Below are 15000 nucleotides of genomic sequence, written 5' to 3' on the forward strand. Positions count from 1 at the left end.
TATGGCCGTTCCTTGATTGTGATATATATATATATATATATATATATATAGATATATATATTATTTTAATATTAGGGAGTAAATCCAAACTTACAGGGAAAAATTATATATATATTTAAATTTTAAAAAAGTTAAAATTATTTATTTAAAAATTTTTTTTATATTTTTAAAAATATAAATTTATAATTTTAAATTTAAATAATATAAATTTTGAATTTTATATTTTTTATATATTTTGTATATTATATTAATTATTTTTATTTTTATGTTTTGGTTTATGTTTTTCACTGTTTGATTTGACTAATCACCTCTAATTTAATTTATATATATATATATATATATATTTGTGTGTGTGTATATATATATAATGACCCGTCCTTGTTTTCTTTCTGAATATTTTGTTGTCCCTTTTTGTAACATCTAGCTGTCCGGATGTTTTGCGTTCTTGTCTCATTTTGTATTTCATATATATATATATATATATATATATATATGAGTTCAGCAAAATTTAGATTCAAATGAATATGATACTTAAGTCAGATGCACCAGAATTTTGTCTGGTGTTATCCATATAAATCCATGGAGTGATTATAATCAAAATAAGCAACAAAAATAACTTCGGTAATTTGGTACGATCGTTTCGCGCTACATCATTTTATTAAATATTGTAAGTATTACAACAGTCTTAAAATGTTGATCAATCATCAGCCATTTATAGAGGTTTTCCATTAATACATAATTTTCATTTCAATTGATAACATTATAGAGAAGGTAGATAAATAGACAAAGATGTCGATTTAAATTTTAAGAACATTAAGGTAGTAGAGTTTATCTTCTGACTGAAGAATATTCTTTAAGTTATTTTGAACTGCAAGAAGGTTGGGAAGCATAATCAATTGAAAGGAGACAAAAACGATTTTCTATTTATAGAAATAGGGGTGTAATAAATGTCAAAAGTTCTTCATAAAGAAATTAAGGTAGAGAGGGGGTTGCAATGCCCTAGAAGCTGTTTACTACTATTTGGCAAACAGATTTTGTATTAAGAAAACTAGGTCAATGTCAAATGGTCACAGTGACCACTTATAGAGAATACAGAGATCCCTTTATACTTATATACATCAGATTTATACTTAGCTGGTAGGTAATTGAATATTTTGATACTTTGGATTAAAGGAGAAATTATAAATCTAATATTTATTCATTTATTCATGATTTTTATTTTGTCTTGCAAGATTCTTGGTGACCCTGTCAGTGCGGGTGCCACTTAAAAGCACCTAGTCCACACTGTAAAGTGGTTGGCATTTGGAAGGGCATCTAGTTGTAGAAACCACACCAAAACTGACCTAACCTGTACTTGTGCCACGTAAAAGTCACTAAGTCCTCTCTGCTGAGTGGTTGGTGTTAGGAAGGGCATCCAGCTGTGAAAATCCTGCCAAAGCAGTGACAGAAGTCTGGTGCAGGTTTCTGCCTGGCCAGCTCCAATCAAGCCATCCCACCTATGCCAGCATGGAAGGTGAACGTTAAATGATGATGGTACATGCTGTGTGTGTGTGTGTGTGTGTGTGTGTGTATGTCTTCCTATCACACAAGAACTGTCGTTAGTTTTCCAGTCTGCCATGAAATCATGTTTGCTTGACCCAGGGGGGAAATATTACCTTATTCGTGAACAGGAAAGTGTTGGCAACGGGAAGAGCATCCAGCTGTAGAAAATCTGTATCAATGAAATTTGCATGACATTTTCCAGCTGACGTTGAAACAATGATGATAATAATGATGATGATGATGATGATGATAGTGATGACCCCCTGAAAGGAGAAAAGGCTAAGCTGGCCACAGTGCGGATTTGAACCCGTATTGTAGTGGGTATGAATAAATACTGTGTGGCATTCTATCCAACCGTACTGAATTGTAGCGATCTGGCTGAGGATGAACTTCAGAAACATTAACATCATCGCCATCACCATCATCATCACCTCCATCATCATCATCATCATCATCATCAACAACATCATCACTCCCATTATTATTATCATCATCATCATCATCACCACCATCGTCATCATCTTCATCACTACCATTATTATTATCATCACCATCATCATCATCATCATCATCATCATCATCATCATCATCATAATCATCATCACTACCATTATTATTATCATCATCATCATCATCACCACCATCGTCATCATCTTCATCACTACCATTATTATTATCATCACCATCATCATCATCATCATCATCATCATCATCATCATCATAATCATCATCACTACCATTATTATTATCATCATCATCATCATCACCACCATCGTCATCATCTTCATCACGGTCATCATCATCATAACCATCATCAACCACAATAACAACAGAAGCAACATTTTATGTTTCAGCATAAATTCATTTCTTTATTAAATAAAACCTTTTTTTTATTTCTCTAAGTGATCAGAAAAAGTTTTGAGGGTAGTGTAAAGTTCCAGGTAGTTTGCCTCTATCTCGGATTCTGGTACAATGAAACCCTTGCCGTTGAAAGACGGTGGGCCCATCTTCAAATTGTAAGCGTACTTGATGCCCATTACCATTTTGGCCCAGTCGAAGGAGCTCCCTGTGAAAGGATCTGTGACGAATGAAAAAGGGATAGAAAAAAATTCAACGTAAGGGTGTGTGTGATAAGTAAAGAAATTAGTTTTTCGATATAGGCGCAGGAGTGGCTGTGTGGTAAGTAGCTTGCTAACCAGCCACATGGTTCGGTGTCAGTCCCACTGCGTGGCATCTTGGGCAAGTGTCCTTCTGCTATAGCCCCGGGCCGACCAATGCCTTGTGAGTGGATTTTGGTAGACGGAAACTGAAAGAAGCCTGTCGTATATATGTATATTATAATTATATATATATATAAATATATATATATATATCTATATAATATATATATATATATATATATATATATATAATATTGATAAAACGGTAAAGATAACAAAAGAAAGAAGAGACCTCAATATTATGTAAATAGAGGAAATTATCTATACAATATGTTACATTACTCGGTAGTCAAGATAAACTCTGAGTTTCAGATGCCGAAGTGGAAATCCACAACACCATCTCTTCGGTTATCTGGCTATTTGAAAACGTTATGAAAAAATCCGTTAAAAATGAAGGGAAATTACTCTGTTATAACTCTGCTTTGCCTGCGTACTTATACATCGCTCGCATTTTTCGTCATAAAAATTATATAAAATACATAAAAAATATAAAAATATATAAAATCTTCTTGGGACATAACACAGAAAGCATGTTCTATCCGTTTTCTTTAGAGGACCAAAAACGTAACAGAAATTTAGTCACATGTGGGCATGATCCGAAAAAGCTCTGTCCTTGTATTTAGACATGGTGGTAGGGTCTAAGCTGCTTTTCCAGAAAGCCATCTCTCCATGTCGCATAAACCGCACCTTCCGCTGCCGTTAGTATAGGGCTTACATCTGGCCAAAAACTTCCATTGTATGTTATAATCGACACCTTTATCTCTTAAAGACCAAATATGATTGGATAATTGTGTCGCTTTTCTTTTGTTCCAGTGCCTAAAGCTCAAAGTGTGGTTATTGAACCTGGCCTTGAAATTACCCTCTGTCAGGCCCACGTATTTCTTCGTCGAAACGGTGGGTCTTTAGTGGTTATAGAGTTTACGGTAGCTTCATATATGATGGTCTTGGACAGCAAGCTCCATTTAGCGGGCACAATTCTTTATTCCTGCATGAACAGCTGTTTTCTTCTTGTGTTTTTTGTATGTTATGATTGATTATGTTTTTAAAATTGGTAGTTGAACTAAAACTAATTTTTAAATGTGTCTATTGAAGAGTTTCCTATAAGCATGGTTAACTGGAAAATGTCTATCTATCAGTGCTAGGAAATATTTACCTATATTGAAGGCCACCTCGGGTGAGTAAGGGGCGTAAACCAGATGACCTTCCTATTTCTATTATTCCTTTACCTTATTGTTGGGCTGGTGATAGGTGTATATTTTATTTTTTCGCTAAAACCACTATCTTTTAAAGCTTTATTTAAACTGGGGAACGCTATTGAAGATGTCCTCATTAGATGAGAGACTAGAAATCCTCTTACTAATATTTTTAACTAAATTTTTGAATACTATAGGGGGATGGCATGAACCTACATAAAATAACTTAGTCTATCATTGGCTTCCTATAAGGCTTATAAATATTATTATTAGATCTAAGGAAACGTCTAAGAATTGACCAACCGTCAGGTTAGTGTCTATAGTTTATACTAAGTCCGAAGTGTTTCATTAACTGGATAATATCCTTCCTAAAACGATCTTGTGCTGGTCCATTTGTATTAGCTGTTATATATAGGTAAATATTTCCTAGCACTGATAGATAGACATTTTCCAGTTAACCCTGCTTATAGGAAACTCTTCAATAGACACAATTTAAAAATTAGTTTTAGTTCAACTACCAATTTTAAAAACATAATCAATCATAACATACAAAAAACACAAGAAGAAACAGCTGTTCATGCAGAATAAAGAATTGTCCCGCTAAATGGAGCTTGCATGTCCAAGACCATCATATATGAAGCTACCGTAAACTCTATAACCACTAAAGACACCGTTTCGACGAGAAATACGTGGGCCTGACAGAGGTAATTTCAAGGCCAGGTTCAATAACCACACTTTGAGCTTTAGGCACTGGAACAAAAGAAAAGCGACACAATTATCCAATCATATTTGGTCTTAAGAGATAAAGGTGTCGATTATAACATACAATGGAAGTTTTTGGCCAGATGTAAGCCCTATACTAACGGCAGCGGAAGGTGCGGTTTATGCGACATGGAGAGATGGCTTATCTGGAAAAGCGCTTAGACCCTACACATGTCTAAATACAAGGACAGAGCTTTTCGGATCATGCCACATGTGACTAAATTTCTGTTACGTTTTTGGTCCCCTAAAGAAAACGGATAGAACATGCTTTCTGTGTTATGTCCCAAGAGATTTTATATATTTTTATATATTTTTATGTATTTTTATATAATTTTTATGACGAAAAATGCGAGCGATGTATAAGTACGCAGGCAAAGCAGAGTTATAACAGAGTAATTTCCCTTCATTTTTAACGGTATTTTTCATAACGTTTTCAAATAGCCAGATAACCGAAGAGATGGTGTTGTGGATTTCCACTTCGGCATCTGAAACTCAGAGTTTTATCTTGACTACCGAGTAATGTAACATATGTATAGATATATATATATATATATATATATATATATATATATATATATATGTGTGTGTATATGTTTGTGTGTCTGTGTTTGTCCCCCCAAACAACATACATTACATACATACATATACATGTATGATGTATGTATGTATGTATGTATGTATGTATGTATGTATGTATGTATGCATGCATGCATGTATGTATGTATGCATGCATGCATGCATGCATGTATGTATGTATGTATGTATGTATGTATGTACGTACGCATGTATGTATGTATGTGTGTATGTATGTATGTGTGTGTGTATGTATGTACGTACGTATGTATGTATGTATGTATGTATGTATGTATGTATGTATGTATGTATGCATGCATGTATGTATGTATGTATGTATGTATATATCTATGTATGAATGTATATATGTATGTATGTATGTATGTATGTATGTATGTATGTATGTATGTATATATGTATGATAAAGAAATAAAAGTTTAGTACTTAACTCTTATTTCTCGCCGTATTCTTTGAAGCAGTCGTGGGTGAACTTGTGGAATTATGAGGCGCTTATTTGCCTTCCTGCTTACTAAGACTTTGGTTTTTGCTAGGTTAACTCTAAGGCGCTTCGAATCAAGACCTTGCTTCCATACCTGGGACTTCTCTAGTTCTGATTGTGATTCTGGAAGCATAGAGGAGCTTCCAGGGAAAGCCTGTCTTAAATTCCTCTGTTACTACTTGAGGACTATGATGAACAGGGGGGGGGGCTGAGGACCCTCTTGATGAACCTCTATACTTTTATACATATGTGTATGTATGTGCAGGATAGTGGATGGAAGCACTCCGTCGGTTACGACGACGAGGGTTCCGGTTGATCCGAATCAACGGAACAGCCTGCTCGTGAAATTAACGTGCAAGTGGCTGAGCACTCCACAGACACGTGCACCCTTAACGTAGTTCTCGGGGGATATTCAGCGTGACACAGAGAGTGACAAGGCCGGCCCTTTGAAATGACAGGTACAACAGAAACAGGAAGTAAGAGTGAGAGAAAGTTGTGGTGAAAGAGTACAGCAGGGATCACCACCATCCCCTGCCGGAGCCTCGGATGGAAGCACTCAGTCGGTTACGACGAAGAGGGTTCCGGTTGATCCGAATCAACGGAACAGCCTGCTCCTGAAATTAACGTGTAAGTGGCCGAGCACTCCACAGACACGTGCACCCTTAACGTAGTTCTCGGGGATATTCAGCGTGACACAGAGAGTGACAAGGCCGGCCCCTTGAAATACAGGTACAACAGAAACAGGAAGTAAGAGTGAGCGAGAAAGTTGTGGTGAAAGAGTACAGCAGGGATCACCACCATCCCCTGCCGGAGCCTCGTGGAGCTTTTAGGTGTTTCCGCTCAATAAACACTCACAACGCCCGGTCTGGGAATCGAAACCGCGAGTCCGCTGCCCTGGAAGCACTCCATCGATTACGACGACGAGGGTTCCGGTTGATCCGAATCAACGGAACAGCCTGCTCGTGAAATTAAAGTGTAAGTGGCTGAGCACTCCACAGACACGTGTACCCTTAACGTAGTTCTCGGGGATATTCAGCGTGACACAGAGAGTGACAAGGCCGGCCCTTTGAAATACAGGTACAACAGAAACAGGAAGTAAGAGTGAGAGAAAGTTGTGGTGAAAGAGTACAGCAGGGATCGCCACCATCCCCTGCCGGAGCCTCGTGGAGCTTTTAGGTGTTTTCGCTCAATAAACACTCACAACGCCCGGTCTGGGAATCGAAACCGCGATCCTGTGACCGCGAGTCCGCTGCCCCAACCATTGGGCCATTGCGCCTCCACTGTACAGGACAGTACATGCCATGCCAAACAAGCTTGTCCAACGTCTGTCCAATTGAAGTATGAAACTTATAATAGCTCATATTTAAATCTAGTTTTTATGAAATAATATTTACCTCTTGTCAGATGGGTTATGTTTTCCATTGATTCTATCAATAATGAAACAATACACTATGTATAAGTGGAGGCACATGGCCTAGTGGATAGAGCAGTGGATAGACTAGCGGTTGAGGGATCGCGGGGTTCGAATCTCAGACCGGGCAATGTGTGTGCTTATGAGCGAAACACCTAAGCTCCACGTGCCTCCAGCGGAAGGTAATGGCAAACTTCAGCCGACTCTTCCGCCACAACTTTCTCTCACTCTTTCCTCTTGCATCTTGCAGCTCACCTGCGACGGATCGGCGTCCCGTCCAGGTGGGGAACCTATCCGCCAAGGAAACCGGGAAACCGGCCCTGATGAGCCAGGCGTGGCTCGAGAAAGAACAAACAACAACATTATGGGCAATCATTCGTCTCTAGTAGACCTTTCCGTCGATTTCCGTAAAATTTTTTTTTTTTGCATATGGGCTTGCGGGAACTTTTGAAGTAATGAGAGCGAAAGAGACTAAGAGAAAGCGATTGTATGACTAGGGAAGTTCTTTTGAAGTTACCGTCCAGGGGAAGCATTGATGTACATGTGTGTGTGTGTTTGATGTGGTGTGGGAGACAGACAGGGGGTTGTGTAAGTGAAGTGCTTCTGTTAGTATGTGTGAAGAGACAGAGTAATGTGTGAAAGAAAGAGATAACTGAAATTTTTTACTCGGTGTATGTGTATATGTATGTATATTACTTCAAAAGTTCCCGCAAGCCCATATGTAAAAAAAAAAATTTCTACGGAAATCGACGGAAAGGTCTACTAGAGACGAAAGATCGCCACATTATGTATAATATGTGTGTGTGTGTGTGTGTGTGTGTGTGTGTGTGTGTGTGTGTGTGTTTGTGTGTGTGTGTGTGTGTGTGTAGATGTGTCTATATGTATAATCTCTACTTACAAAAGACATCAGGAGGTGTGCCCACAAAATATCTGCTTCCGCTGTCTTCGTAAATTGCTTGTTTAACTTTTTCAGCCACGTCCATCTAAAATGCAAGAAAAAAGAACAAAAATGATACAAACGCTAATTGCAATCACATTAACAATGTTTTTTACTTTGAAAATCACTTCACTTTTACTCTCTTTTACTTGTTTCAGTCATTTGACTGCGGCCATGCTGGAGCACCGCCTTTTAGTCGAGCAAATCGACCCCGGGACTTATTCTTTAGTAAGCCCAGTACTTATTCTATCGGTCTCTCTTTTGCCGAACCGCTAAGTGACGGGGACGTAAACACACCAGTATCGGTTGTCAAGCAATGCTTGTGTCAAACACATACACACATATATATATATATATACATATATACGACAGGCTTCTTTCAGTTTCCGTCTACCAAATCCACTCACAAGACATTGGTCGGCCCGGGGCTATAGCAGAAGACACTCGCCCAAGATGCCACGCAGTGGGACTGAACCCGGAACCATGTGGTTGGTTAGCAAGCTACTTACCACACAGCCACTCCTGCGCCTATTATTCATTCCATCAAAGCCAAGAATTTTAATCAACATATTTGAAAACTCTACAAAACCTATAGTGCTGTATACGTTAAGGTTACAAATAAACACTTTCAAATACACCTGAAGCTTTCATATCAGTTTAGTTTAATACATATAACATAGCTTAATATGGAGGCGCAATGTCCCAGTGGTTAGGGCAGCGGACTCGCGGTCGTAGGATCGCGGTTTCGATTCCCAGACCGGGCGTTGTGTGTGTTTATTGAGCGAAAACACCTAAAAGCCCCACGAGGCTCCGGCAGGGGATGGTGGTGATCCCTGCTGTACTCTTTCGACACAACTTTCTCACACTCTTTCCTCTGTTGGCCTGCTCGCTTAGCCGGCGAGGTGGCGTCATTCGAAGGCTAAAACAATGCGAAGCGCATTGTGACCAGCGATGTGTAACAACATCTGATGGTCTGGTCGGTCACGTGGTCACGTGGTGGTGGTCACATATAACATAGCTTAATATATTGGGTTGTCCGGAAAGTTCATGCCGATTTATAGTAGCTTACCCCTTCGATTTATTTTACCACTAAGCCACGCGCCTCCACAGATATATGTATAAAGGGTAAAGACCCCCTTCGGTCATGAATGACCATGGGATTGCACCTAGAAAGTTACCCTCCTAGACACAATTCCGGGCAAGATTGTTTATGGAAGACCAGCAGTCGCCCATGCATACCAGCCTCTCCTCTCTGCACCACTGATGTTATCCAAGGGAAAGACAAAGGTCGATACAGCCTGGCACCAGTGACGTTGCAACTCATTTCTACAGCTGAGTGAACTGGAGCAACGTGAAATAAAGTGCCTTGCTCAAGAACACAACACGCAGCCCGGTCCGGGATTCGAGCTCACAACCTCACGATCGTAAGCTCGACGCTCTAACCACTGAGCCATGCGCCTTTACCTTTGGATTATTAAAATGTCTAAAGTACTTACCAAGTGTTGGTAGTTTTCTGGTTTCTTGCTTTTACTTGCATAAGGAACAAGTAGATACTGGGAGTAAGCGTGGACAGAGAAATATGCCAATTTATTGCGGGTGGATCGAACGAGTTTCGAAAGGGCTACGGTTTCCGGTTCCGAGAAAGCCCTTCGGCCACAATATGCACGATTGCATGGATCTGAAATGGACCCTTCTGCAAAAGAAGAAAAAATATATATAGAGAGAGAGAGAGAGGGAGAAGAAATGAGTGAGGGAATGAGACACAGGTGTGTGTGTGTGTGTGTGTGTGTGTGTGTGTGTTTGTGTGTGTGTGTGTGTGTGTGTGTGGTGTGTGTGTGTGTGTGTGTGTGTGTGTGTGTGTGTGTTTGTGTGGTGTGTGCGTGTTATGTATATAAGAATATGAATAATATATATGAGTGGCTGTGTGGTAAGTAGCTTGCTAACCAGCCACATGGTTCCGGGTTCAGTCCCACTGCGTGGCATCTTGGGCAAGTGTCTTCTGCTATAGCCCCGGGCCGACCAATGCCTTGTGAGTGGATTTGGTAGACGGAAACTGAAAGAAGCCTGTCGTATATATGTATATATATATGTATATATATATAGGGTGTGTGTGTGTGTGTGTGTGTGTGTATTTGTGTGTCCTCCTAGCATTGCTTGACAGCCGATGCTGGTGTGTTTACGCCCCCGTCACTTAGCGGTTCGGCAAAAGAGAGACCGATAGAATAAGTACTGGGCTTATAAAGAATAAGTCCCGGGGTCGATTTGCTCGACTAAAGGCGGTGCTCCAGCATGGCCGCAGTCAAATGACGGAAACAAGTAAAAGAGTAAAGAGTATATATGCATATATACATAAATATATATATATATATATATATATATATATATATAATATATATATATATATATATATATATTATATATATATATATACATATATGCATATGGAAGCACTCTCCGTCGGTTACGAGCGACGAGGGTTCCTGGTTGATCCGAATCAACGGAACAGCCTGCTCGTGAAATTAACGTGTAAGTGCTGAGCACTCCACAGACAAAGCGTGTACCGCTTAACGTATTCTCGGGGATATTCAGCGTGACACAGAGAGTGACAAGGCCGGCCCTTGAAGTACAAGGTACAACAGAAACAGGAAGAAAGAGTGAGAGAAAGTTGTGGTGAAAGAGTACAGCAGGGATCACCACCATCCCCTGCCGGAGCCTCGTGGAGCTTTTAGGTGTTTTCGCTCAATAAACACTCACAACGCCCGGTCTGGGAATCGAAACCGCGATCCTACGACCGCGAGTCCGCTGCCCATATTATTATTTATTAATATTTGTATTAGTTATTAGGCAATATCTGAATGACGTTTTTAGTGATCTAATGGACTTTAGTCTTGGTTTGTGAACAAAAAGTAGAACAGTATCATTAAAATATCTATTTCTAGACTTCAGTAATTGTTGCTAAGAGTACAAAGCATACTCTTACATTCAATGTTGTTTAACCACATACCAACTCCTGCAACAATATTAGTAACCTCAGTACTATGTGCGGAACCCTATACATTGTTCTCAGTTTGCTGGAAATACCAGCCAAATCTCCTTCAAATCTCATCAGATCACATATTTACTGTCTTACACACACACACACACACACACACACCACACACACATATATATATATAGAAGTGCAGACATGACTGTGTAGTAATAAGCTTTCTTCCCAACCACATGGTTCCGGGTTCAGTCCCACTGCATGGCATCTTCAGCAAGTGTCTTCTACTATAGCCTTGGGCTGACCAACACCTTGTGAGTGGATTTGGTTGACAGAAACTGAAAGAAGTCCCTTGTATATATTATATATATTATATATATATATATGTTTATATATATATATATCAGACCAAAAGGGTACGGGCTTCGCTATATATATATATATATATATATATATATATATATATATATGTAAAGAAATATAATGGGACAAAACGCAAAACATTTAGAAGACGATACAAAAACACGGACGGTACTTTCGAAGCTTCAATCTTCAGTCAAGAACCGGATCATCCTCGCAATTTCGGCTGATTAATCTTGAGATCGCTCCGATCCGGCCAGCCCCAAGGAAAAACGGGGCTGGCCGGATCGGAGCAATCAAAAGGTCAAGATTAATCAGCCGAAATTGCGAGGAATGATCCGGTTCTTGACTGAAGATTGAAGGCTTCGAAGTAACCGTCCGTGTTTTGTATCGTCGTCTTAAATGTTTTGCGTTCTTGTCCCAATTAGTATTTCTTTACACATATATATATATATATTATATATATATATATATATACACACATACATACACACGCACACACATATGTATACATGCACATGCATATACGTATATATCTATGTATACCCTTGTGTCTGTGCTTACCACGCCACCACTGCTTGACAACTGGTGTAGGTGTGTTTGTGAATAGAGAGATAGACAGGTGGATAGAGAGATAGACAGCCGGATAGAGAGATAGACAGGTAGATAGAGAGATAGACAGGTGGATAGAGAGATAGACAGGTGGATAGAGAGATAGACAGCTGGATAGAGAGGTAGACAGCTGGATAGAGAGATAGACAGGTCGATAGAGAGATAGTCAGGTGGATAGAGAGATAGACAGCCGGATAGAGAGATAGACAGGTGGATAGAGAGATAGACAGGTGCATAGAGAGATAGACAGGTGCATAGAGAGATAGACAGGTAGATAGAGAGATAGACAGCCGGATAGAGAGATAGACAGGTAAATAGAGAGATAGACAGCTGGATAGAGAGATAGACAGGTAGATAGAGAGATAGACAGGTGGATAGAGAGATAGACAGGTGGATAGAGAGATAGACAGCTGGATAGAGAGGTAGACAGCTGGATAGAGAGATAGACAGATTGACAGGAAAGGTGTTAGTTGTCGGAGCACTGCATCCTTCAAAACTTCCATGCTTCCTGAGATTCGCCAACAATACACCTGATTTTCTCCCCTCCATACACATGCAAGCACGTATCTGACTCATACACTGTTCGCTTCCCAGACATTTTTACATTACTGCATGTACTTTATATGCACTTTCTGACAAGTTGTGGTGCACCTGAGCACCGTATACAATAATTTCATTATTATTTTATTATATAAATAGTCAGACACATTACCTTTTCCCCACTCAGCGTTGAAATTCCTGTTCAAGTCTACTCCGACGCAGCGAGTACCACTAGGATCACGTTTCATATTCTTCTTAAACAGTCTATCCTGAATATAAATATTATATATATATATATATATGTATAATAATTCAATACAAGGAAAAAACAATTTCTTTTATAGAGATGGAAAAACATCAAATTTTCCACTGGGTTTTACAGTACATACCCAAATATGGAAAAGAAACCATTTGTAGGATTAATATCTGTATTTCTATTCATATTATATTATATTTATTGTAATATTATTTCTTTACTACTCACAAGGGGACAAACGAGGACAGACAAACGGATGAAGTCGATTACATCGACCCCAGTGCGTAACTGGTACTTATTTAATCGACCTCGAAAGGATGAAAGGCAAAGTCGACCTCGGCGGAATTTGAACTCAGAACGTAACGACAGACGAAATACCTATTTCTTTATTACCCACAAGGGGCTAAACATAGAGGGGACAAACAAAGGACAGACATAAGTATTAAGTCGATTACATCGACTCCAGTGCGTAACTGGTGCTTAATTTATCGATCCAGAAAGGATGAAAGGCAAAGTCGACCTCGGCGGAATTTGAACTCAGAACGTACCGGCAGACGAAATACCGCTAAGCATTTCGCCCGGCGTGCTAACGCTTCTGCCAGCTCGACACCTTGAATAATAATTCCGGAAGCTACTTCAAACGCAGTCGAACTCGAAATTTTAACTATCCTCCAACTCTACCACTGCCGCCAAAGTAGCTCGCTATATTTATTGTAATATATTATGTTAATGGATTATATTTAAAATATGTCAATCGTAAATCTCCATTAAGGCTTCACTTCCACACATGCCAGGTTTTGTTAATTCGTTCTCAGTTGAAAGACGTCTGTTGTTTGTATTTGTAACAAGAAACTGGAAGAAATGTATGGAGATAGGGATCTTTTCCTTTTGAACGGCAGATGTCAACACAATTTCTAGTTAACTAAAAACTCTTAAACTTCGTATACTGGTAGAATGTATTTATAAAACATCATTTTCTCTTGGCTGTATTGAGAAAATTCTATAGTTTGTAAGATATTTCGTCTGAAAATCTGAGCATTTCGGCAATTTTAACCAATCGATTACCTCCATTTTGGTAAACAACATTTGCTGCGTCTAAAACTGAGACAACATCCTGTGTGAAGATAGGGATCTATTCCTTTTGAACGGCAGGTTTCAACACAATTTCTAGTTAACTAAACACTCTTAAACTTCGTATACTGGTAGAATGTATTTATAAAACATAATTTTCTCTTGATTTTATTGAGAAAATTCTATAGTTTGTAAGATATTTCGTCTGAAAATCTGAGCATTTCGGCAATTTTAACCAATCGATTACCTCCATTTTGGTAAACAACATTTGCTGCGTCTAAAACTGAGACAACATCCTGTAACTAACCCTCCCCCTCCCTTAAGCCTAACCCTAACCCTAATTTTTTTTTCTTAATTGTTAAATTAATTTAATTGTTACGCGTTTAACTCTATAATTTTATACACACGCTTTCCGTATACGTACGGAAAGCGTGTGTATAAAATTATAGAATTATTTTGTATGTTAATTGTTTAAATTATTTTCCATTGCTTTAGTTTTTTTTACACGCGTAACAAATAGAAAAAAAAAGTTAGGGTTAGGGGTGGTTAGGGTTAGTTACAGGATATTGTCTCAGTTTTAGACGCAGCAATGATTTTAGCTCAAAAGAGAGCATAGGATTGTTAAAATTCGAAAAAATAAAAAACTACGTTAAACAAACAAATTACAATTTTCTCAAGAAAGCCAAGAGAAAAAAATTTTTATATTTTGACACATTCTACCAGTATACGAAGTTTTAAAGTGTTTAGTTAACTAGAAATTGTCTGCCGTTCAAAAGGAAAATATCCTGGAGATAGTATTGACCCACCTGGAGTAAGGGTGGAATTCAAAGAATTGCCACCAGTAGTGAATTTAATGGAAAATGAACCATTAATGAAGTACTACTAAAAAGATAATAAGTATGTTAAATTGACAGGAGAGAAAAAAGAAAGGAAAAAAGAAAAAAGAAAAAGGAGGGAAAAGGAAAAAATAAAAGAAAAAGTAAAGTGTTTTATGTTGTTTATTGAAAAATAGAAGAACAATAGTAGAGAATGTTTATA

The 15000-nt window shown here is 38.6% G+C and overlaps 1 protein-coding gene across 1 annotated transcript in view; it reads right to left on the reverse strand.

The window, feature by feature from the left end:
* Positions 1–2383: 2383 nt before the first annotated feature.
* The window catches only part of LOC115226647 (zinc carboxypeptidase), a 32252-nt gene continuing 19635 nt past the window's right edge, over positions 2384–15000 (reverse strand). Inside the window, 4 exon segments of the mRNA XM_029797659.2 lie at positions 2384–2620; positions 8099–8183; positions 9634–9830; positions 12808–12904. Of these exon segments, the coding sequence (XP_029653519.2) occupies positions 2433–2620; positions 8099–8183; positions 9634–9830; positions 12808–12904 (567 nt within the window). The 3' untranslated portion in view covers positions 2384–2432.

The sequence above is a fragment of the Octopus sinensis genome, linkage group LG30 (genome assembly GCF_006345805.1).
Source record: "Octopus sinensis linkage group LG30, ASM634580v1, whole genome shotgun sequence".
NCBI classification, from domain to species: domain Eukaryota; kingdom Metazoa; phylum Mollusca; class Cephalopoda; order Octopoda; family Octopodidae; genus Octopus; species Octopus sinensis.